We start from the raw sequence: 22,934 nt of genomic DNA, 5'->3' as shown, positions 1-22,934 counted from the left end.
CTGTAGAGTCAGTCACTGGGTGGCCTTGTCAGTCAGGGTGACACCCGTAGAGTCAGTTACTGGGCGGCCTTGTCAGTCAAGGTGACACCTGTAGAGTGAGTCATGGGTGGCCTTGTCCGTCAGGGTGACACCCGTAGAGTGAGTCACTGGGCGGCCTTGTCCGTCAGGGTGACATCTCTGAGTCACTGGGTGGCCTTGTCCGTCAGGGTGACACCTGTAGAGTCAGTCACTGGGCGGCCTTGTCCGTCAGGGTGACACCCATAGAGTGAGTCATGGACTGCCTTGTCAGTCAGGGTGACATCTCTGAGTCACTGGGCGGCCTTGTCAGTCAAGGTGACACCTGTAGAGTGAGTCATGGGCAGCCTTGTCCGTCAGGGTGACACCCGTAGAGTGAGTCACTGGGCGGCCTTGTCCGTCAGGGTGACACCTGTAGAGTCAGTCACTGGGCGGCCTTGTCCATCAGGGTGACACCTGTAGAGTCAGTCACTGGGCGGCCTTGTCCATCAGGGTGACATCTCTGTCAGTCACTGGGCGGCCTTGTCCGTCAGGGTGACACCTGTAGAGTCAGTCACTGGACGGCCTTGTCCGTCAGGGTGACACCTGTAGAGTCAGTCACTGGGCGGCCTTGTCCGTCAGGGTGACACCTGTAGAGTAAGTCACTGGGCGGCCTTGTCCGTCAGGGTGACACCTGTAGAGTCAGTCACTGGGCGGCCTTGTCCGTCAGGGTGACACCTGTAGAGTCAGTCACTGGGCGGCCTTGTCCGTCAGGGTGACATCTCTGTCAGTCACTGGGCAGCCTTGTCCGTCAGGGTGACACCTGTAGAGTCAGTCACTGGACGGCCTTGTCCGTCAGGGTGACACCTGTAGAGTCAGTCACTGGGCGGCCTTGTCCGTCAGAGTGACACCTGTAGAGTCAGTCACTGGACGGCCTTGTCCGTCAGGGTGACACCTGTAGAGTCAGTCACTGGACGGCCTTGTCCGTCAGGGTGACACCTGTAGAGTCAGTCACTGGGCGGCCTTGTCAGTCAAGGTGACACCTGTAGAGTGAGTCATGGGCGGCCTTGTCAGTCAGGGTGACATCTCTGAGTCACTGGGCGGCCTTGTCCGTCAGGGTGACACCTGTAGAGTCAGTCACTGGGCGGCCTTGTCCGTCAGGGTGACACCTGTAGAGTGAGTCATGGGCTGCCTTGTCCATCAGGGTGACACCTGTAGAGTCAGTCACTGGGCGGCCTTGTCAGTCAAGGTGACACCTGTAGAGTGAGTCATGGGCGGCCTTGTCAGTCAGGGTGACATCTCTGAGTCACTGGGCGGCCTTGTCCGTCAGGGTGACACCTGTAGAGTCAGTCACTGGGCGGCCTTGTCCGTCAGGGTGACACCTGTAGAGTGAGTCATGGGCTGCCTTGTCCGTCAGGGTGACATCTCTGTCAGTCACTGGGCGGCCTTGTCCGTCAGGGTGACACCTGTAGAGTCAGTCACTGGGCAGCCTTGTCCGTCAGGGTGACACCTGTAGAGTAAGTCACTGGGCGGCCTTGTCCGTCAGGGTGACACCTGTAGAGTCAGTCACTGGGCGGCCTTGTCCGTCAGGGTGACACCTGTAGAGTCAGTCACTGGGCGGCCTTGTCCGTCAGGGTGACATCTCTGTCAGTCACTGGGCAGCCTTGTCCGTCAGGGTGACACCTGTAGAGTCAGTCACTGGACGGCCTTGTCTGTCAGGGTGACACCTGTAGAGTCAGTCACTGGGCGGCCTTGTCCGTCAGAGTAACACCTGTAGAGTCAGTCACTTGGGTGGCCTTGTCCATCAGGGTGACACCCGTAGAGTGAGTCATGGGCGGCCTTGTTCATCAGGGTGACACCCGTAGAGTGAGTCACTGGGCGGCCTTGTCCATCAGGGTGACACCTGTAGAGTGAGTCATGGGCGGCCTTGTCCGTCAAGGTGACACCTGTAGAGTGAGTCATGGGCTGCCTTGTCAGTCAGGGTGACATCTCTGTCAGTCACTGGGTGGCAACAGGATACACAGTCTTCTCACACTCTACAGGGCTTTTACCTAGAGGCTCATCTTTTGGGCCATGAAACTCAACTCAACAAATTTAAAAGAATAGAATATATATTCTCAGAATACAGTGGAATGAAAGGAAATCACCAACAGAAAAATAGCAGCAAAATTTCCTAAATATGTGGATTTTAACATTCTTACATAACACACGAGTCAAAGAAGTCTCAATATAAATAAAAGTTTAAGTGAAAATACCAAAATTTTGCGATGCAGAAAAAGCCTTTGGGAGGTAATTAACAGCTGTAATGCGTAGACGATAGGACTTCAAAAGGTTCCTGAGAGCCCAGATTAAAAGCTATGCAGGAATTCAAACTCTTGCACCAAAATAACAGATTTAATTTCATGAGCTTACTGAAGTATTCTCATATTAGAACAGAGAGAAGGGACCGGCGCTGTGGCACAGCGGGTTAACGCCCTGGCCTGAAGCACCAGCATCCCATATGGGTGCTGGTTCTAGTCCCGGCTGCTCCACTTCCGATCCAGCTCTCTGCTATGGCCTGGGAAAGCAGTAGAAGATGGCCCAAGTGCTTGGGCCCTGCACCCACGTAGGAGATCTGGAAGAAGCTCCTGGCTCCTGGCTTCGGATCGGCACAGCTCTGGCCATTGCGGCCAAGCGGGGAGTGAACCAGTGAATGGAAGACCTCTCTCTCTCTCTACCTCTCCTTCTCTCTCTGTGTAGCTCTTTGAAATAAATAAATCTTAAAAAAAAAAAAAGAAGAAGACATGAACTCAATAACCCAAGCTTCCACTTGAGAAATTAGAGAAAGAACTGTTAAAACCCAAAGCAGGCAGAAGAAAGGGGATAAAAATTAGAGCCGAGATGAATGAGCTGAGAACAGGAAAACATGGGAGAAAAACTGCTGAGCCGAAGCCGCTTCCTTGGGAAGCTCCGTGACCGTGGTGACCGTGGCCAGGCTAAGCAGCCCCGGGACAGTGCTGGCTGCGCACGTGGCACACTGAAGCACACAGCTCTCCTCCCAGGGCTCAGCCGCCACTGCCGATCGCCTGGGTTAATAAGGGCAAATTTGATAACTTAGACAAATTGGGCCAAATCAGAGAGGAGCAAGTAGAAATCTGAGTAAGACTATATTCAATATATTAAGTCAGGGGCTGGCGCTGTGGCTCACTTGGTTAATCTTCCACCTGCGGCGCCGGCATCCCATATGGGTGCCGGGTTCTGGTCCTGGTTGCTCCTCTTCCAGTCCAGCTCTCTGCTGTGTCCCGGGAAGGCAGTGGAGGATGGCCCGAGTGCTTGGGCCCTGCACCTGCATGGGAGACCAGGGGGAGGCACCTGGCTCCTGGCTTTGGATCAGCGTAGCTCCAACCATGGCGGCCATTTGGGAGGTGAACCAACAGAGGGAGGACCTTTCTCTCTGTCTCTTTCTCTCTCATTGTCTAACTCTATCTGTCCAAATATATATATATATATATATATATTGTCAATAATCAATAGCCTTTCAAAAACAGAAAGCACCAGGCCAGCAGGAGTTTAGAAATAAAATTTGCTCCAAAGATCTTCCAGGGTAGAAGTCTCCCAGGAAAAGGCCCAGCCACCCACTGCAGAGCCCGGCTTCCCACCAAGTGCTCTGGGGCTGCGGCCCGGGTTCCAGCACACCCAGCCTGGCTTCTGCTGAGGAGGACACTGGCCAAAGGCGGGGCCGGCCAGCCAGCAGTGCGGGCGGCCGCAGTGAGCCCTGTCAGGACAGCTGCCTCGCAAGGGCGTGGCCTGGTGACCAGAGCCCTCCCACCGGGCCGCCCCCCAGGCGCCGTCCGAGACCCAGTCTCCATCCGCAGTCCACGGCTGCTGACAGGAATCCACTCGTGGTGAGCAGAAGACTTCGAGTTTCAACATCAAGTCCTCAACCCGTAACAGGCCTCATCGATTCGAACTAAGCTCAGGACTTTGAGACTTGTAGAACGAGATGGAAGAGGAAAGCCAAGAGACCGCGCGTCTGACAGGGCTCTTCGGCCCTAACGACAGCTGTGGTCCCTGAGCGAGTGAAAATGCTGGCGTGGACCTGGTTCAATCAAAAATCGCTCTGCAGAGAGACATTGTTGAGAGAGTGAAAAGACAAGCTACAATTTGGGAGAAAACACTTGCAAAACACAAGTTTGATATAAAAAAAACAAGACAGATGACCCAACTGAAAGTGTGCGAACGATTTGGAGGTATCAGCCAAGCAGACCCCAGAAGGCCAAGAAGCGTCTGGACAGATGCTTGGCAGCCTTTGTCTTAGGAGGCTGCCGCCCGCTCGCCAGGAGCGCCGAGCGCCGAGCGCCGATGGCGGGGGAACAGCAGCGGAGACCGGGTGCTGGCGGCTGGGCTGCACGGCGGTACCAACTCGTGCGAGACTGACAGTTTCCTGCAGAGCTCATCATAGTTCATGCGATCCAGCAGCTGCACTCCTAGCTGGGATTTTACTCAACTAATTTTTTTAAAGATTTATTTAGTTTATTTGAAAGCCAGACTTACAGAGAGAGAGAGAGAGATCTTCCATTCGGTGGTTCACCCCCCAAATGGCTGCGATGGCTGGAGCTGAGCTGACCCACAGCCAGGAGCCAGGAGCTTCTCCCAGGTCTCCCACGTGGGTGCAGGGGTCTAAGCACTTTGGCCATCTGCTGCTTTCCCAAGCGCATTAGCAGGGAGCTGGATCGGAAGTGGAGCAGTTGGGATTTAACTGGCACGCATATGGGATGCCGACACTGTAGGCGCTGCCTTAACACGCCATGCCTCAGTATCGGCCCCTCAACTAACTTTAAAAAAAATGTCCACATAAAAACCTGGACAGAAATAAAAATAACTTTTTAAAAATTATTTTTATTTATTTGAAAGACAGAAAGAGAGGTAGAGCCAAAGAGAGAGGTCTTCCGTCTGCTGGTTCACTCCCCAAATGGCTGCAATGGCCTGAGCTGAGATGATCCAAAGTCAGGAGCGTCTTCCTGGCCTCCCACGTGGGTGCGGGGGCCCAGGGTCCTGGGACATGTTCCTCTGCCTTCCCAGGCCATGGCAGAGAGCAGGCTCGGAAGTGGAGCAGCCGGACCTGAGCCGGCGTCCATATGAGATGCGGCACTGTGGGCCAGGCTTTCACCTGCGGTACCACAGCGCCGGCCCCTAAGAAGAAGTTTAAGCCGTCTGAATAAAGCAAGCCAACAGAGTAAGCAGCCCGGATTACGTGGGCCAGTGCTCAGCGAGACCCAACCTGCCCCAGCTGACTGAAGCGGCAGCGTGAACTGTGCACGGGCCTGTGGCAAGGAAGCGATTGGCTGAGCGAGGGACAAGCCGCCACGGAGGAAGCCAGGACTGACGTCGTCACGGAGCGTCTGGCACGCGTGGACAGCGTTCACAGGGACTCTGCCCCCGGAGGGAGCGCTGCTTCCCCGGCTATTCTGCACCAGCAGCCTTACTCTGATGTCGAAACTGGGACATCGCAGACCCGGTCTCCAGAAAGGTCCCAACACACGGAACTCAGCCGCAGAGGAAAGGGGTCGGACACGATGACCTGTGGAATGTGTCCCAGACGTGCAAGGTTGACTTAACGTGAAAATCCACCCGTGCGGCGCTGTGTGATGTTACTGCAATGTGACGCTTATGGAACAATGGACAGGAGTCACATGACCGCCTCACCAGACAGGAAAAGTTCACTTGCAATTCAGCACCCTTCCTGATAAAAACTCTCAAGAAGTTTGGAAAGAAGGGATTCTCCTTCAAGGCTGTCTGTGAACACCCACAGCTGGCCTCGCACTCTGGGCACAAAATGGACGGTTCCTCCTCCACCCCGGAGTGAGACCCTGATGTCCGCTCCACCTCTTCCGTTCAGATCTCACCAGCGGTTCTGGCCAGAGCACTTGGCAAGGAGACGAGGGAAAGGGCACCAGGCTGGAGGGGAAGCGTTACCTCTGTCCCTGGGGCTGTGTCTCGGGCTAGGAAACGCCGTGGCGAGACAGTAGGCAGCAGTAAGCAGAAGGTGTGCTGAGAGACAAGGGTGTGAAAGGATTTCAGAGCTGGCCGAGTTACAACAGACAAGAGGGGTAGATGGAAGTGATTCCGCTTTCGAATTCCAAGAAAGAAGCAGAGAAACCGGAGGTTTCCACCCAGTGCTGAGAACGGAGATGGGGGATTCAGACGCCACAGTCACTCGGAAGTTTCTAGCGACCGGAGGGCGCTGCTGCACGGGGCCGGCAGCCACGCTCGCGGGTCCACTGGCACGGGAGGCCTGCACGCGTGTGTTTCTGGCGCCTTTACTCCGAGGCCGCCCAGCCGTGCAGGGGCTGAGAGCGTGAGTATTCCATGGCGATCAGACGCGCGGCGCCACTCACGGGCAGGGAGAGACGTGCAGGGCGCTTGCATGCGTGTTACCAGCTCTGGCGTTCCACGCAGGGCAGAACGACGGAGGCGGTCAGAGGGCTCCTGGGGAGGGGGAGACAAGGCTGTGAGTCTGCCCTGCACAAGGCCAGCGTGGGTCGCACCTTTCCTCTCCCATTTGACCAAATTCCCAGAGCGGGCAGCACCGAGAGCCGGCCCTGCTGTAACGCACGGACTCGGGGTGGAGATGCACCAGGCAGGCTCCTCCGCTGGGGCAGGTGCGCCGCCGGGTGGGCGGAGGGCGAGGAACACGTGGGAGCTTTCTGCGCCTCTTGCTCACTTCGGCTGTGAATTTAAAAGGAGGACAGCAGAGCCCCATGATGACAGGAAGCAGGTGGGCTTTACCCTGCACAGACGCGCCAGGACAGCGTCCTGGGCTGGGCGTGCTGCATCCATCACGGTGACCGAACCAAGTGTGCACCCGGGGGCGACTGCACGGAACAGCCCGCGGGAAAGTCTTAGCTGCACGCAAGCCACATGCAGTACGTTGGATTTGAGAAATCGTATATTTATCTTTGACTCTAAGCCAGGAGGGCATAACTGCTCGGGGTCCTGGAAGGTGGAGGACGCCACTCGAGGCAGGTCACGGTGTGGCACGTGGCGGACAAGGGGAGTGGTCTGTTTCTCAAGACTGTGACCACTCAGTCAAGTGGTGTGGAAATGGGCAGTGGGCTTGATTTGGTAATGTTTACCCAAACGTTTGCTTTGGAGAACACTGCTAAGATATTGAGATTCAAACCTGAGTGACTTGCATGGGAAATTGTTAGAAACTCTTTCTGGAACTCCTAAGCTACACAAAGAATATTTGATAATTGGGACATAAGCTAAAAAAATTGGTATGAAAGCTACACCTCCTTTGCATCAAGCAGTAATCAGAGTGCCACAGAAGCTGAAGGGTTAATGCTAAGGCCCTGACTGGTGCATCCCTGTCTCCTGTCAGTCAGTGGCTGTTCTGACGGTTTCCGGACTCTCTTTTGGAGAGGCAGAAATGATTGAGAGAGCACTCGGGACAAGTACAAAAAGCTGAAAGAAGGGAAAGAATGGATTTGTCAGAAGTGCCGGACAGCAATGGTACACACACAGCTGAGAAGCCAGACTCTTCTGCGGGGGGAGACGGCCAACTTAGCTCTGGAAACCACCTGCTAACTGAACGTGGTCTCCACAACGAGGCGTGTTCCAAAACCTGCTTCTCCCCAGACCCGTGCTGTGTGTCGTGTGAGTCCAAACCTCTGGGTTACGAGAGGACAGACAGCAGGGATTCACACCAAGACAGCAGGGATTCCCACTGAGACAGCGGGGGTTCCCACCTAGACAGCGGGGGTTCCCACCGAGACAGCGGGGATTCCCACCAAGACAGCGGGGGTTCCCACCGAGACAGCGGGGGTTCCCACCGAGACAGCAGGGATTCCCACCGAGACAGCGGGGATTCCCACCGAGACAGCAGGGATTCCCACCTAGAGAGCGGGGATTCCCACTGAGACAGCGGGGATTCCCACCGAGACAGCAGGACTTCCCACCTAGACAGCAGGGATTCCCACCGAGACAGCAGGGATTCCCACCGAGACAGCGGGGATTCCCACCGAGACAGCAGGGGTTCCCACCAAGACAGCAGGACTTCCCACCTAGACAGCGGGGATTCCCACCGAGACAGCGGGGGTTCCCACCAAGACAGCGGGGATTCCCACCGAGACAGCAGGGATTCCCACCAAGACAGCAGGGGTTCCCACCTAGACAGCAGGGGTTCCCACCGAGACAGCGGGGATTCCCACCGAGACAGCAGGACTTCCCACCTAGACAGCAGGGATTCCCACCGAGACAGCAGGGATTCCCACCGAGACAGCAGGGATTCCCACCGAGACAGCGGGGGTTCCCACCGAGACAGTAGGGGTTCCCACTGAGATAGCAGACTCCCACCAAGATAGCAGGGATTCCCACCAAGACAGCAGGGATTCCCACCAAGACAGCAGGGATTCCCACCGAGACAGCGGGGGTTCCCACCGAGACAGTAGGGGTTCCCACTGAGATAGCAGACTCCCACCAAGATAGCAGGGATTCCCACCAAGACAGCGGGGATTCCCACCAAGACAGCAGGGGTTCCCACCGAGACAGCAGGACTTCCCACCTAGACAGCAGGGATTCCCACCAAGACAGCAGGGATTCCCACCTAGACAGCGGGGGTTCCCACCGAGACAGTAGGGGTTCCCACTGAGATAGCAGACTCCCACCAAGATAGCAGGGATTCCCACCAAGACAGCGGGGATTCCCACCAAGACAGCAGGGGTTCCCACCGAGACAGCAGGACTTCCCACCTAGACAGCAGGGATTCCCACCAAGACAGCAGGGATTCCCACCTAGACAGCGGGGGTTCCCACCGAGACAGTAGGGGTTCCCACTGAGATAGCAGACTCCCACCAAGATAGCAGGGATTCCCACCAAGACAGCAGGGGTTCCCACGCCCGAGGGAGCTGAGGCAGTGGGTGCCCAGCTACAGCCCAGTAAAAGGACGAGTTCATGTTTAGGGGCTGGACATGGAGTTAACTAGATCTTGATCTTCGCGTTGCTCTCGAGTGGCTGTTTCGGTCAGAAATCTTCCAGCCAATAAACCGATTTCTCTCAGGTGCTCGTGCCAAGTTATTTACTAAGTAAGGATGGTTTGAGCATTCCCTGTGTTAACTTAATAACAAATATTTTCAACTGCAGAGTTCATGGACCTTTTTTTCCAAGAATTCTGAGACGCAGGAAAGGAAAGAGAGACCTCGGAAAGACCATAACACATATTGTCGCCAAAGTGATGACGACTGAGATGGTAAGACACGCCTTGTTCTTGTTCACGCACCTTTGGCTGCACCGGTCAGAAGAGCAGCCCCCCAGGCTCCTCCCAGCGGTTAGCCCGGGGCCGTCCGCTGAGGACTGACCCTGTTGCCAGGTACCTTGCTGGTTGCTAAGGTGACGATGCCACAGATGTGAGAGAGAACTTGAACCAGACCTGCAGCCATGGTTCTTTATACATTCAAGTGTGGCTGCAGTGTGGACCAGAGGCGGCTGCAATTGCAGCTAAACCTACAGGACAAATATAAATGTCACCAGCCATGAGCAAAAACGTGCTGTGACAGAGTGACTGTCCCAGCCCGCCAGCTCCTCAGCGGCGTCTCGCATCTCTCCCCGTCTCTGTATTTTCCCGTCTTCCGTCCTCTCAATCGCTGCTGTGCCCCCTACGGTCTCCAAGTGTTTGGTGCCTGTCTTTCTCCTGCACTCATCTCCCCCATAGCCTCCTGTGTGTGCCTGGGATCCAGGATGCACACCGAGACCACACCTTAGTTCTCGGCCCCAGCCAGGCGTGCGGCTGCCCCCTGCTCACGCCCACGTCGACGCAAACGTCTGTTCTACAGCTCTGCTTCCGTGAGCGGCACCGCCGTCTCCGCAGCTGTGGGTGCTAACTTCCTGGGATTTATCTCAGTCATCCCCCTCAGTAAGGAACGCCACAGCAGGGTGCGAGCTGGGGCGCTTCCTCTGCGGGATGAGCCACTAGGCACCCTGCAGGGATCAGTTTCCCATCCTTTCGGCAAAAAAACACCTTCCCGGCCTTGTCCAACAGTTAGACTGCTGGCACCCTGCGCTTTTCCTAACTGGCAGGTCCCCCCTTCCGGACGCCCTGTAAGTACTGCTCCTGGCTCGCTCGCACGCTCGCTCTCTCGCTCTCTCTCTCTCTGAAATCAGCTCTTGATTGAGCCACCAAGCTGCTGCAGGGCCAACGGTGGCGCCGGGCACTTGCTGTGGACTCAGGAAGTGGGGCCTGTGTCGAACTGGAGGCGGCCACGGGGCTGGGGCGCAGTGGCGAGAGGGCAAGCCGCCTTTTGGACTGCCTCTCATCTGCTATCCAAATCAGGTCTATTATGGTCAACGAAATTCATTTTTCAATTGCTTATTTGACTATTCAGTAACGTAAATTATCCCACCAGCATCTTTTAAAACACCTGTTTGTGGAAGTAAGCCATGCATTTGCTTTTATCTCTAATCATTTTATAATTTTTACTTTTTTGTTTTACAATTTGTTCTGGTTTTATATTCTTGAGTTCCCCACCCAAGGGTGAGAAAAGTCTTTTATTTTTATCCATGAGCAGCTTGGTAGTCATCCCGAGGGCAAGAGGCCAGCGCGGGCCTCCGCAGAGGCCGACAAAGGGCTGGGGTCGATGGGGTCACAGCTGTGCCCCTCGCCCTTACCCACCGTCCCAGGCGCCTTGCTCAGTGCCCGCCCCTCACCTCACAGTGCCGGCCACTGCACACTGTGTGCCACTAAGCCTGAGGCCACGTGACAGCTGTGTTGCTGGAGCAGGCTGCAGACCGCCTCGGAACGTGTTTCCTCCTGCCAGGTTGTTCGAAGAAGAGGGAGATGGAATGTGTGCCCCAGGCTGGTGTCCGCGCGAGGGATGTAAAGCCAGGCTCGGCTCTGCCGCTGACTGCAGGTGCAGGGCCCAGGCGCCTCTGGGAGCGCGCAGCCTGGTGCCTGGGCTCGGCTCTGCCGCTGACAGCAGGTGCAGCCCGGTGCCTGGGCTCGGCTCTGCCGCTGACTGCAGGTGCAGGGCCCAGGCGCCTCTGGGAGCGCGCAGCCTGGTGCCTGGGCTCGAGGCCGGCAGGAGCAGTGTTTCCTCTTGTTGAGCACAGGTCTCTGGGCTGTGGCTCCTTTCTTATGTTTTTCCGAAGTTTCATGGAAAAACTATGGTGTGGCAGTGGAGACATAAGCCTGCTTTTTTTTTTAAGATTTATTTATTTGAAAGGCAGAATTAGAGAAGGAGAGATCTTCCATCCCCTGGTTCCCCCCCGAGATGGCCACAGCAACCGCGTTTAGGTCAGGCTGAAGCCAGGAGCCAGGAGCTTCTTCCAGGTCTCCCACGCGGGTGCAGGGGCCCAAGCACGTGGGCCATCCTCCACTGCTATCCCAGGCCATTAGCAGGGAGCTGGATGGGAAGTGGAGCAGCCGGGACTTGAATGGGCGCCCACGTGGGATGCCGGCACCACAGATAGCACCTTAAACCATGATGCCACAAGAGCCCCCAAGACACGGGCCTTGAATCTTAAAAATCTGAGTTTGACTCAAGGTTTTGCTTCCTACTATTTAAGTGAAATTAAATAAATTACCTGTTTTTTTTTTTTCATATTTCTTGATCTGTAAAAGAGAGTAACGGAATCTGTCCCCTAGGGAGTTAGACCTACGTGAACAGTCACGTGGGCCCTAGTATCCAGTACACAAAGCCGAACGCCTTCGCTGTGGCCGCCCTGCTGTTCGTGCCCGGGGGCGCAGCCGTGTCACTGCAGTGGCGGCTTTGCTTCCTCCTTCCCAGCGCACTCGCTTGTTCTCTCTCCTGCCAGTTGCTTTGCCGGAAACGTCAGTTCAGTGTTGAGCGCCGGCGGTCTGGGCGGGCGCCCTTGTCTTTCTCCTGACCTCGGGGATCTTACCAGAAGACTTGGCAGCGCCTAGCGCCCAGCACCCAGGTCTTTAAAGAGGCGATGACATGAAAATGCAGCCACTGGGGTTTGGGCAGAGAAGGTGACGACGGCAGGGCCGTGCACAGAGATGAGCGGGTGCGGGGCAGCCGAGGAAGCCACCGGAGCTGAGAGGGCTGGGAAGAAACCAAGCTGCTGGCAGCTCCGTCTCGTGGGAAAATGTCTGCTTCTGAAGTCCCCGGTCCATCGTGTTTTGTAACGGCAGCCCTGGGAGACGACACCTGGGGTGGCTGTCAGCTCTCAGCGCTGAGTGTGGTGGTGCTGTGGGCTTTCCATACACTCTTTTGTCGTGTGAAGAAGCCCCCCGCCCCATTTCCTGAGTGTTTTCTCTTTTATCCTGAAACGCTGTTGGACTTTGTCAAATGCTGCTTCTCCAATCTGCCCCCTCTAGGGATATTTCATGGTGGGATTTTACGTGGATTGGTCTGTGGTTTTCATCTGGGCTTCTGGCTAGTGTGGTGTTAATTCTTTAGATGTTTGGTTGAATTTACCAGTGAAATGCCTTGTCCTGGATTTTCTTTGCTGGGAAGGTTTTGATTATCGACGTCATCTGTTCAGATTTTCCATTTGTTGAGTCAGTTTTGGAAATGTATACGTCCCTAGGAGTCTGGGTTCCTAAGCTTTATTGGTGTACACTTGCTCACAGAATTCTCCTAAAGTCATCACGACTTGCATAAAGTCAACGGGAAGGTCCTCATTTGTACTCCCTCACTTGTGCCTTCTGTTTTATCTTAGCCAGTTTGGCTGAAAGTTTGTCAATTTTGTGGATCTTCTCAAAAAAACAACTTCTGATTTCACTGATTCTGTTTTTAAGTTTAGGAGTTCAGTGACCTCTCCTTTAATCCTGCTGATTTTCTTCTGTGAGCTTTGGGCCTAGTGTGGTCTTCCTTTTCTAGTTTCTGAAGACATAAAATTAGGTTTTTGATTTGAGATTTTTTAACTAACTTTAAAAATTATTCATTTTATTTATTTGGAAGGCAGAGAGAAAGAGAGAGAGAGAGAGAGGGTGAGAGGGAGAGAGAGAGAGAGAGGGAGAGAGGGAGAGAGAGAGAGGAAAAGAGAGAGGGAGAGAGAGAGACATCTCCCAATCTCCTGATTCACTCCCCAGAAACCCACAATAGCCAGGGCTAGGCCAGGTTGCGCTCAATCCAGGTCTCCCGCATGGGTGCACCCACTTGAGCCATCACCCGCTGCCCCCCGGGGTGCCCGGGGGCTCCTTAGAAGGAAGCTGGGATTAGCAGTGGAGCTGGGACTGGAACCCAAGCACTCCAACAGGGGACGCGGGTCTCTCAAGTGGCATCTGGAGTTCTGTGCCAAATGCCCACCACAAGATCTCTGCTTTAATTTGTAGGTTTTTCTGTTATAAATTCTCTCTGAGATCTGCTTCCACTGCATCCTTTAAATTTTGATATGTTGTCTTTTCATTTTCTCTCATCTCAAAGTATTTTCTACTTTCTCTTGTTATTTTATCTATGGATGAGGAATACAGCAACATATCATATTGGATTATGTTTCTTTATCTTTCTGTCAGCCTCTACCTTTTTTTAAAAAAAGATTTATTTATATATTTGAGAGGCAGAGGCAGAGAGAAATGTCTTCATCCACTGCTTCACTCCCCCGATGGCTGCAATGGCCGGAGCTGAAACGATCTAAGCCAGGAGCTTCTTCCAGGTCTCCCATGCGAGTGCAGGGCCCAAGCACTTGGGCCATCCTCCACTGCAATCCCAGGCCACAGCAGAGAGCTGGACTGGAAGTGGAGCAGCCGGGACCAGAACAGGCCCCATATGGGATGTTGGCGCCGCAGGCGGAGGCTCAGCCCATGATGCCACAGTGCCGGCCCCTCAGCCTCCATCTTTTAACTGATGATCTTAATCCACTAGGTTTAAGGTGGCTACTGATTTGTTTTCTACTTTTCATCTTTTTTGTTATTCAGCTCATTCAATACTGCCTCTAAAAGTGTTTGATAATTTTTTCTAGTGTACCATTTCAACTCATTCCTCATTTCCGTTTGTGTATTTTTTGTTATATTCTTGGTGTTTACTGAGGATTACAACTCACATCCTACATCTAGTTTGAATTGATGTGAAATTAGTTTAATAACATGCAAAAACTGTACTCCACAGAGCTCCATTCCCCTGTTGTCATCACAAACTACACTGCTGTACATTGTCTGCCTGTTGATAGAGTTATAATTATTGTTTTACACACTGCTTATTAAACTAATAGGAGTTAGAAATCAAGAATATAGTACTATTGCTTTATATTTACACGTGTGTTTACCTTTACTGGAAATTTTTATTTTTTCATTTGGTTTTGAGTTACTGTCTATTGTCCATTTAAGTCTGAAGGACTGCTAGCAGCATTTAGTGTGTCCAGATTTTCTTAGACTTGAGAATTTTAATTTTTTCTTCATTTTTAACAACTGGGTTTTCTGGGGCTGGCACTATGGTACAGATGGTTAAGCTGCCACCTGCCACACCAGGATCCCATGTGATTGCTGCTCCACTTCTGAGCCAGCTCCCTGCTAATGTGCCTGGGAAACAGTGGGAGGTGGCGCAAGTGTCTGAGTCCTTGCCACTCATTTTGGGAGTGAATTAGCAGATAGAAGACTGATCTCTCTCTCTCTCTGTTTCTCCCTATGTCTCTATAACTCTGCCTTTCAAACAAATAAATAATTTTAAAAAATTAGTTTTCTGAACATAAAATGCTTGGCTGACAATTTTTTCTTCTTTTGCACTTTTAATAGATCTTCCATTGCCTTCTGACTCCATGGTTTCTGAAGAGAAATCAGCTGTCAGTCTTACCCAGCCAGCTGCTCCTGTCTTTGCCTACAGGACTCTCTGTCTTTGAGAAGTTTGTTTGTAATGTATCTTTTTCTTTTTAAGACTTTATTTATTTATTTATTTATTTGAGAGGCAGAGTTATAGAGAGGCAGAGGCAGAGAGAGATCGGTCTTCCATCTGCTGCTTCACTCCCCAAATGGCTACAACAGCTGGAGCTGTGGCGATCCAAAGCCAGGAGCCAGGAGCCTCTTCCACATCTCCCACGTGGGTGCAGGGGCCCAAGGACTTGGGCCATCCTCCACTGCCTTCCCAGGCCACAGCAGAGAGCTGGATTGGGAAGTGGAGCAGCCGGGACTTGAACTGGGGACCTCCTCGTGGCCAAGTGCTCCCTGACACCACACTGCATCCTCCTTTTGTGACACCTTAGTCTCAGGTGTTCTGACCATCTCTTTGGCTGTTCTTGGTTTTCTTTGTGCGATCTTGTGTTTCTGCCTGTTTGCTAGGACCCTTCTGTCCATCATCTACTGAATACCTTTATTTTAATGACTCCACTGGCACCTCAAATTGAGTAGCACCAAAATTAAACTAATCTTCCCCATCTCTGCTGTTTCAATGAATAAGAAAATATAAATGAAAGGGCTTCAGAGTTCTTCTGTTTATTGCAGAGGTTATCCTCACCTCCAACATTAGCAGACTATGTAATGTGTAATACCCACATACATGGATCTATTGGTTTGCTGATTTAGTAAGGATTATGTAAGTTTATGTATATCTGGAAAAGATTTCACTTTTGCTTATCAAAGAAATGGAAATTAAAATGAGGCAGAACATTTTTGTCTATTAAATTGACAAATACTTTAAAATTTTTAAATTTAAATTTTAAATTCAGGAGCCAGCACTGTGGCTCACTTGGTTAATCCTCTGCCTGCAGCGCCAGCATCCCATATGGGTGCCAGGTTGTAGTCCCGGTTGCTCCTCTTCCAGTTCAGCTCTCTGCTGTGGCCCGGGAAGGCAGTGGAGGATGGCCCAAGTGCTTGGGCCCTGCACCCGCATGGGGAACCAGGAGGAAGCACCTGGCTCCTGGCTTTGGATTGGCATAGCTCTGGCTGTAGCGGCCATTTGGGGGGTGAACCAACAGAAGGAAGACCTTTCTCTCTGTCTCTCTCTCTCTCACTAACGCTGTCAAATAAATAAATAAATAAAATCATTATTAAAAATAAATAAATTTTAAATTCATGCTGATGAATCTGAAGCAAAATGAACAAACTCAGTCCAATTTTCAGTTGGTTAAACTTTCCTGGATGGCAGTTTGCCCAAGTACAGCCAAGAGCCTTGAGATGCTGACTCAGTAGTTCCCTGTCTAGTAATTCACCCAAAATAACCAGAGGTGATCCTAAGGCCTACTTGTTGTAGTACTTCCATAATGTTGAAAAATAATAAGCCAGGTAAGTAAAAGAAAATCGTGAATTATGGTCCATCTATATGATGCATTATTATGTAACCAGTAAACAGACTGCGAAAGCATCCGTGTGCAAGGGTAACATGAAGAAAATCAGAATTCAAAGCTGCGTTCAGCCATGCTATGGTCATGGGCACACACATGAACACATGCGTGGGCAAACATCAGAAGGAAACAGCTCTCTAGAGTTTTAAATGGCAAACTTGCAAATGGTTTTCTTTATGCTTTCGCATTCTGTTTATTTCTTAGAACAAGTCATAACAAATATAAGTTTTTTAATAAGAAGACTGTATGTGAATAATAATGCCATTTTCCACTGGGTTAACATAATGGGCACTTGAGTTTCCAAATTTTACAAAGCCCTTTACTGTCCACGGAGCTGTGCCCATTGCAGAGCGTTAGTGCTTCTTGTTTTCAGCTCCAGAATCTTTCGTATGTAAAACTTGGTTGACTTAGCAGAATTAGAGGGTCACTTTGCTAGAATGAAGCAGCCTGCAGGGGAGAATCAGGCCGAGCCCAGCTGACTGTGGGCAGCTCAGTGACCCCGCGGAGCCGCGACTGCTTAACGCACGGCAGTGATCACACTTTCCTCCAAGCACTGTAGTGAGGTTAGGAGGGGACCCGTCTTCAGTGTTCAAACGTGACCTCTGGCATGCGGCTCGCACCCAGCATTCCTGGCGGTAGAACGGTCAGTGGCTGTGAAGCAGCCATCGCGTCCTCGTGCGGGGGCAGGGACAGCACTGGGGGAACACGTGGGTCGGTGCTCGGCTGTTGAAGGAGGCGCTGGTCTGCCTTTCAGGTGAAGGGCTTGTCCTCAGACACTCTGCTGCAGCAGCACAGCGACCTGGACGTGGCTCTGGACAGCTGCTACAGCGGGGACACTGTGGTCATCTTCCCGGGAGAGTACCAGGCTGCCAACCTCGCTCTGCTCACCGAGGACATCGTCATACGGGGTTAGCGCGTTCTCTGTGGCTTTCTTGAATCGTTGTGTGCGAGATAAATTGTGTTCTAAATCTGATCCGCGTCAGAGTGACATCACAGAAATTACCTACGTGTCTCACACGTGGCATCTGCGCATCGCATTTTCCAGCAGCTCCGTCTGTTTTGCAGAACCATTTTATCTCCACTGCTCTTCACTGTGACTCTAGTAGGAAAAGTCAGGTGCAGGGCTACATTAAACCACACTCAGCATTTTCTCAAAACGGCTGGCTCCCATGTGGCCTACCAAAACAGAAGCAGAAAAGCAGATTCTAAGCATATTTGTACCTGTCCCTTTAACTTCGCAGCAGAGGTATTCCCGTTGTCTGTCTTGCCACAGGGACAGCGCAGTTGACCCAGACTGCACAGTGTTAGCTTTTTTTTTTACTGTCACAAAATATTTGAGGCAGGCAGGTTAAGCTTATCATGGCTCATGATTGTGGAGGTACGAGGTGTCAGGGCCGCGTTTGGCAGAGTCCCAAAGCAGCAGCAATCGTCACCATGGGGGGGGAGGGGGAGGGCGTGTTGTGTGTCCAGTCTGCGGGCTCCTGCGACAGCACCAGATTCCAGCTCGGGCTCAAAACTAGTCCAGGCACAGCCACTTCCCGAAGGCTCCCTGTGAGCATCCTAACTGGGTTAAGTAGACGCCCACTCAGTGCCGTTTAGAACTTTGGGGTTTAAGTTGTTGCATGAATTCGTGGGCCAGAGCTTATTCAAACAGTAACATTCACTGATCAATTTCAAAATCAAGCAAAATTTTTACTGTATTTTGATGACTGCAGGAAGCAGTGTTCTGCTGAACTGTGTGGGCAAATGATCCAGGGTCTTCAAAAAGTTTATAGAAAGGGGGGAAAATATGCAAGGATTTCAAAACTTTTTGCACCAAATTAATTCAAAATTTCCACAATCTTTTTGAAGTATTCTCATATGTACTTAAAAAAAACTGTAGACTTTTTGATGTTAAATTTGGATAACTGCTGTGAGTACTCCATAGCAAAGCTGTGGGCATTACGACATTAATCTGAGCTAACTCAGGAGTCTCTGCTTGTCTTTCTGGCTGACGATTACTGAACCGTGGCCTATTTTGTGTATCTCGGACATGACTGTTAATTGTAAGATTGGGAAGTACGAGCATTTATGATGAAAGAACCCATAGGTCCATTCATAACGCAGATCTTCCCATCATGGCAGCAGAATAAAGACGAAATATGACATCATAGTTAGGTATTTACTTGGCTAACAACTGAATAATTACGTCTATAATTGTTAACGGCAAACGCTGAACGCCCTGCAGGCTAACTGGCCGTGTGTTCTCGTCCCTGTGAGCCAGGAGTTGGCAAGAGAGAAGAAATCCTGATCACTTCCGAGCCTTCTCACGACAGCTTCGTGGTGTCCAAAGCCGACAACGTCAAGCTAATGCATCTGTCTCTGATACAACAAGGCACAGTCGATGGCATCGTGGTGGTGGAGTCTGGCCACCTGACTCTGGAGAACTGCGTGTTAAAATGTGAAGGAACGGGAGTGTGTGTGCTCACGGGGGCCGCCTTGACAGTCACAGACAGCGAGATAACGGGGGCCCAGGTACTGCAGCCTGCAGAGCGTAGGTATTCACGTGACCACAGCCACCCCGAGAGAGCCATGCAACAAGGGGCGACAGCTGACCTTCGAATATTTGATAGAATTACAGTTAAATTTAGCAATGGGTGCACGTCAGGTCAGTGAGTCTCACTGTACATCTAGGAAAGTCAACCGCAGAGCCCAGAGTAAGGAATTGTTAGTTAGTGTTTTTTTTTTTTTTTTTCAAGGATTTATTTATTTGGAAGGCAGAGAGAGAAAGAGAGAAAATTAGGATGACTCTTTGACTTGCTGGTTCTCTCCCCAAGTGGCTGCAGTAGCTTGGGCTGGGCTGGGCCAGGCCAAAACACCAGGAGCTTGGTTCTCCATCCAGGTCTCCCAAGCCCTTGGGCCATCTTCTGCTGCTTTCCCAGGAGCACTAGCGGGGAGCTGGGTGGGAAGAACAGCCGGGCCTCAGCTGGCACTGCAGTGAGAGGCCACTGTCACAGCCACCCCTTAACTCTGTGCCATGATGCCAGCCACTAGCCGTTTTTTTTTTTTTCCTTTCTATTTGTTTGAAAGGCAGAATGAAAGAATCTTCCATCCACTGGTTCACTCCCCAAATGGCCACAACAGCCAAGACTAGGACAGGCTCAAGTCAGGAGCCAGGAGCTTCTTCTGGGTCTCCCACGTGGGTGCAGGGGCCCAAGCACTTGGTCCATCCTCTGCTGCTTTCTCAGACGTATTAGCAGGAAGTTGGATCAGAAGTGGAGCAGTCGGGATTTGAACTGGTGCCCTTATGGGATGCTCATGCTGCAGGCTGTGGCTTTAACCCATTGAGCCACAGTGCCTGCCCCCTTAGCTTTACTTTAAATGTGATTTTTAAAAAAGCTAGAAATCAGGGCCAGCACCATGGCTCACTTGGTTAATCCCACGCCTGCGGTGCCAGCATCCCATATGGGCGCTGGGTTCTAGTCCCGCTGCTCCTCTTCCAGGCCAGCTCTCTGCTGTGGCCAGGGAGTGCAGTGGAGGATGGCCCAAGTGCTTGGGCCCTGCACCCCATGGGAGACCAGGAGAAGCACCTGGCTCCTGGCTTCGGATTGGCGCAGTTCTGGCCATGGCGGCCATTGGGGGGTGAACCAACGGAAGGAAGACCTTCCTCTCTGTCTCTCTAACTCTAATATGAAAAAATTTTAAAAATAAAACAAAGTTAGAAATCAGTGTCTGTAACACAGGTCATAGTCAGTTACATGATGCTTGTGAAACACAGGAAAAGCTCACTTGCAGGTTCTCACTTGTGGTCAGTTCCGGCAGTGTTCTGAATAACCCAAAGGGCAGCAGTCACGAACGTCCCGAGTGGACTGGAGAACTGAGTGGGAGAGGAGCTTTCTCCACAGGCCTTCCACTACGATGAGGGAACTTACCAGGGACTTGCACGAGGTCATGTTAAACGACCGAACACCGCAGGTGTTTGTACCCTGGAGGTTCGCGTGGGTGGGAGCAGCCGCCGGGGTGTCTGACGAGAGCTGTGCGCGTGCGCCCGTGTCCCCGTGCTCCCGGGGGCAGTCTCCGTGGCCTGCCCACCGTTTCCCTGTGTTCGCTCGCAGGGAGCTGGTGTTGAGCTCTACCCCGGGAGCACAGCCATCCTGGAGAGGAACGAGATCCACCACTGTAACAACCTCAGAACCAGCGACAGCTCCAAGAGCACCCTGGGAGGAGTAAACATGAAGGTATTCTCTGGTTTCTGGATGCAGACTTGTTATGAGAATTGTAGACTTGTTACTGAGAATTATGAGGGGAAAGGCACTAAAATACGAGTTTCAGGGTTAAATGTCATTGATTCAGAACACAAACATGCAAGAATTAAAACATTAAGTGATGGCTCATAGCCTATAATTTCAACTAAACTCGGGTAAGTAACTTCGAATATGAGAAAGTAGACAGGTGTTGTCCTTATATTCCAGGTCTATCATTGACTAGATCTCTAACATATTTCAGGCAGTAAAGCAAATTAACAGCATCTATTAAAAAACCGTTAAGTCTTTCAAAGTGGTGAGAAAGGACGTAAGCTGATGGAAACATTAATAGCAATAACTTGTAGGTGGGATGCTTCCAATTTCTTTTTTCTTCTGGAGATCCTACCTTAGGGCCCCCTTCCTCACCTTGCGTGGGCAGTGAGTTTATGTCTATGAAGTTTTCCCGGGAACTCCACATTTTAACCTTTGTTGTTTGGAGGCATTTAAACATACTTGCTGATGTGGGAGGCACACATACAGAGGAAATATGTTCCTTCTACTGGCCCACACCCCCGATGTCCACAATAGCTGGGGCTGGGGCCCAGTAGAACCCAGAAGCCTAGAACTCACGGGTCTCCCACATGCTGGGGGGCACCCAATACATGAGCCATCATCTGCCGCCATTCAGGGTGCGTGTTAGCAAGGAGCTGGATCTGAAGCAGAGCCAGGACTCAAATCCAGGGACTCCAGCATGGGAGGTGGTTGTCCCAGGTGGTGCCGACAGGTGTCCACGTGAGTGCATTTCTGTGTCCTCAGATTACAAATCAGTTAAGGGCGGGACTTGTATTATACACTACAGGGTGAGTGTTCCGTACCCAAGTGCTTGCAATCAGGAGCGTTTTGGATTTCACATTTTTTGGATGTTGGAATATCTGCATACTTGTAATACAACATCTTGGGGATGGGACTCAAATCTTACCACGAACTTCACTTAGGTGTCACATAAACCTTACCCAAACAGCCTGAAGGTACACAATTTGTCAGCTTTTGTGCAGGACATAAAGTACCCTGGGATCTCCAAGTTGCGGCATCACGTCCGCTCTCAAAGCCTCGGATTTTGGAGAACTTAAGGTTTTGGGTAGAAGGATCAGGGACTCTCGACCTGTGCTAGCAGACCCTCTCCCCAGCATTTGGACTGGCAATCAGACAAGTTGTTGAAAACAAGTACAAATGGTAAACTGGCGCACCTTGGGGCAACTGTGCAATCTTTTCCTAAATGGTTTTCCCCACTTTGCTGGTTGTTAAGTATTAGCACGCAGCACAATCACTCCCACGGAGACTGGCCGCAAGTTCCTGACTCAGTAGGCCTGGAATGACGGGGCCGAGCATTTGCTCTAGGAATTGTCCAGGTGATGCTGCCTGCTCTGAGGACCCAGTTCCTGCTGGTCAAGGCGTGAGCCAGGCCCGGGTGCGGTGGCATCGCCTGGCGTGCTGGGCAGGCAACCTCTGGAGAGCTGCATACCCCCGAAGTTCAGTAAGCACGGCTGTGAATCCAACAGGACCATCCCTGACTTCCTGCAACCCCAGCTTCTCTGCTGCGTGGCAGTCCAGCCACACTGGCTCTCACATGCCCAGGGATTACTAACCTGGTTTTGGTTGTAGTAATCCCGCTACTGGGATGCCTTACGCTTATGGCTAAGCGCAGTGGGCCTCCGCTGGTCGGGTGGAGACCTCAGTGTTCAGAAGTCTTTCCCAGGTAAGTGGTCCTCCCCACCCACTCAGGCTACGCTATCTCACCTTATTTTGTTCTCTCTGTTATCAGTTATTACCTGATTTCTTCATGTTTATCATGTTATATTACAGTAGGGGCTATTACTGTATCTCCATGAAGAATGAGTTACTTTTTTAAATTAAAAACTGATAAAAATTAAAACCTCATTTAGTATCTTCTCATTAAGCATTTCTAATTTTTTATATTACAAATTTTATATTACAAATTGCAGTGTGAGGAAAACAGCACTTTTTCAAAACTGAAAGTCTGTTGTTTTAAAGAAACCTGTGCTAAAGTAAGTTCCAGAGTGATTTTTATGTTAATTAGTTGTTTCTTGTTATAGAAATTATTGAAAAACTAATTTCTCAATCTAACAGGTTCTTCCAGCACCCAAACTGAAGATGACTAACAATCATATTTATGGCAACAATGGCTATGGAGTGAGCATTCTGCAGCCCACGGAACAGTTTATTATTGTAGAAGAAGCTCTGAACAAAGGGGCTGCCTCAGGGGATAACAAAGATGACAACACGCTCTCCAAAGTAATGCAAAACCTGAATCTGGAAATGAACAACAACAAGATAGAAGCAAATTTGAAGGGGGACATCAGAATAGTCACAAGTTAAAGCGTCCAGGTTCACGTTCAAGTCTTCCTCAGAATTTGTTTAATAGTCTTATATCCCACAGAAGTGGCATTTTACTTAAAATTAAAGCTTAATTAAAATGTTAAAACA

The 22,934-nt window shown here is 51.3% G+C and overlaps 1 protein-coding gene across 1 annotated transcript in view; it reads left to right on the top strand.

Moving 5' to 3' along the window:
* SHCBP1L (SHC binding and spindle associated 1 like) overlaps positions 1-22,934 on the top strand; it is a 31,123-nt gene extending 8,189 nt beyond the window's left edge. The window contains exons 6-10 of the mRNA XM_051841417.3: positions 9,118-9,223; positions 16,961-17,114; positions 18,470-18,720; positions 20,301-20,423; positions 22,578-22,934. Of these exons, the coding sequence (XP_051697377.3) occupies positions 9,118-9,223; positions 16,961-17,114; positions 18,470-18,720; positions 20,301-20,423; positions 22,578-22,826 (883 nt within the window). The 3' untranslated portion in view covers positions 22,827-22,934. The remainder of the gene's footprint in view (positions 1-9,117; positions 9,224-16,960; positions 17,115-18,469; positions 18,721-20,300; positions 20,424-22,577) is intronic.

This window comes from Oryctolagus cuniculus, chromosome 13 (genome assembly GCF_051225735.1).
Source record: "Oryctolagus cuniculus isolate XC-2025 breed Fujian yellow rabbit chromosome 13, ASM5122573v1, whole genome shotgun sequence".
Classification (NCBI taxonomy): domain Eukaryota; kingdom Metazoa; phylum Chordata; class Mammalia; order Lagomorpha; family Leporidae; genus Oryctolagus; species Oryctolagus cuniculus.
Note: the sequence above shows the minus strand (reverse complement) of the source record. Positions and strands in the feature narration are given on the sequence as shown.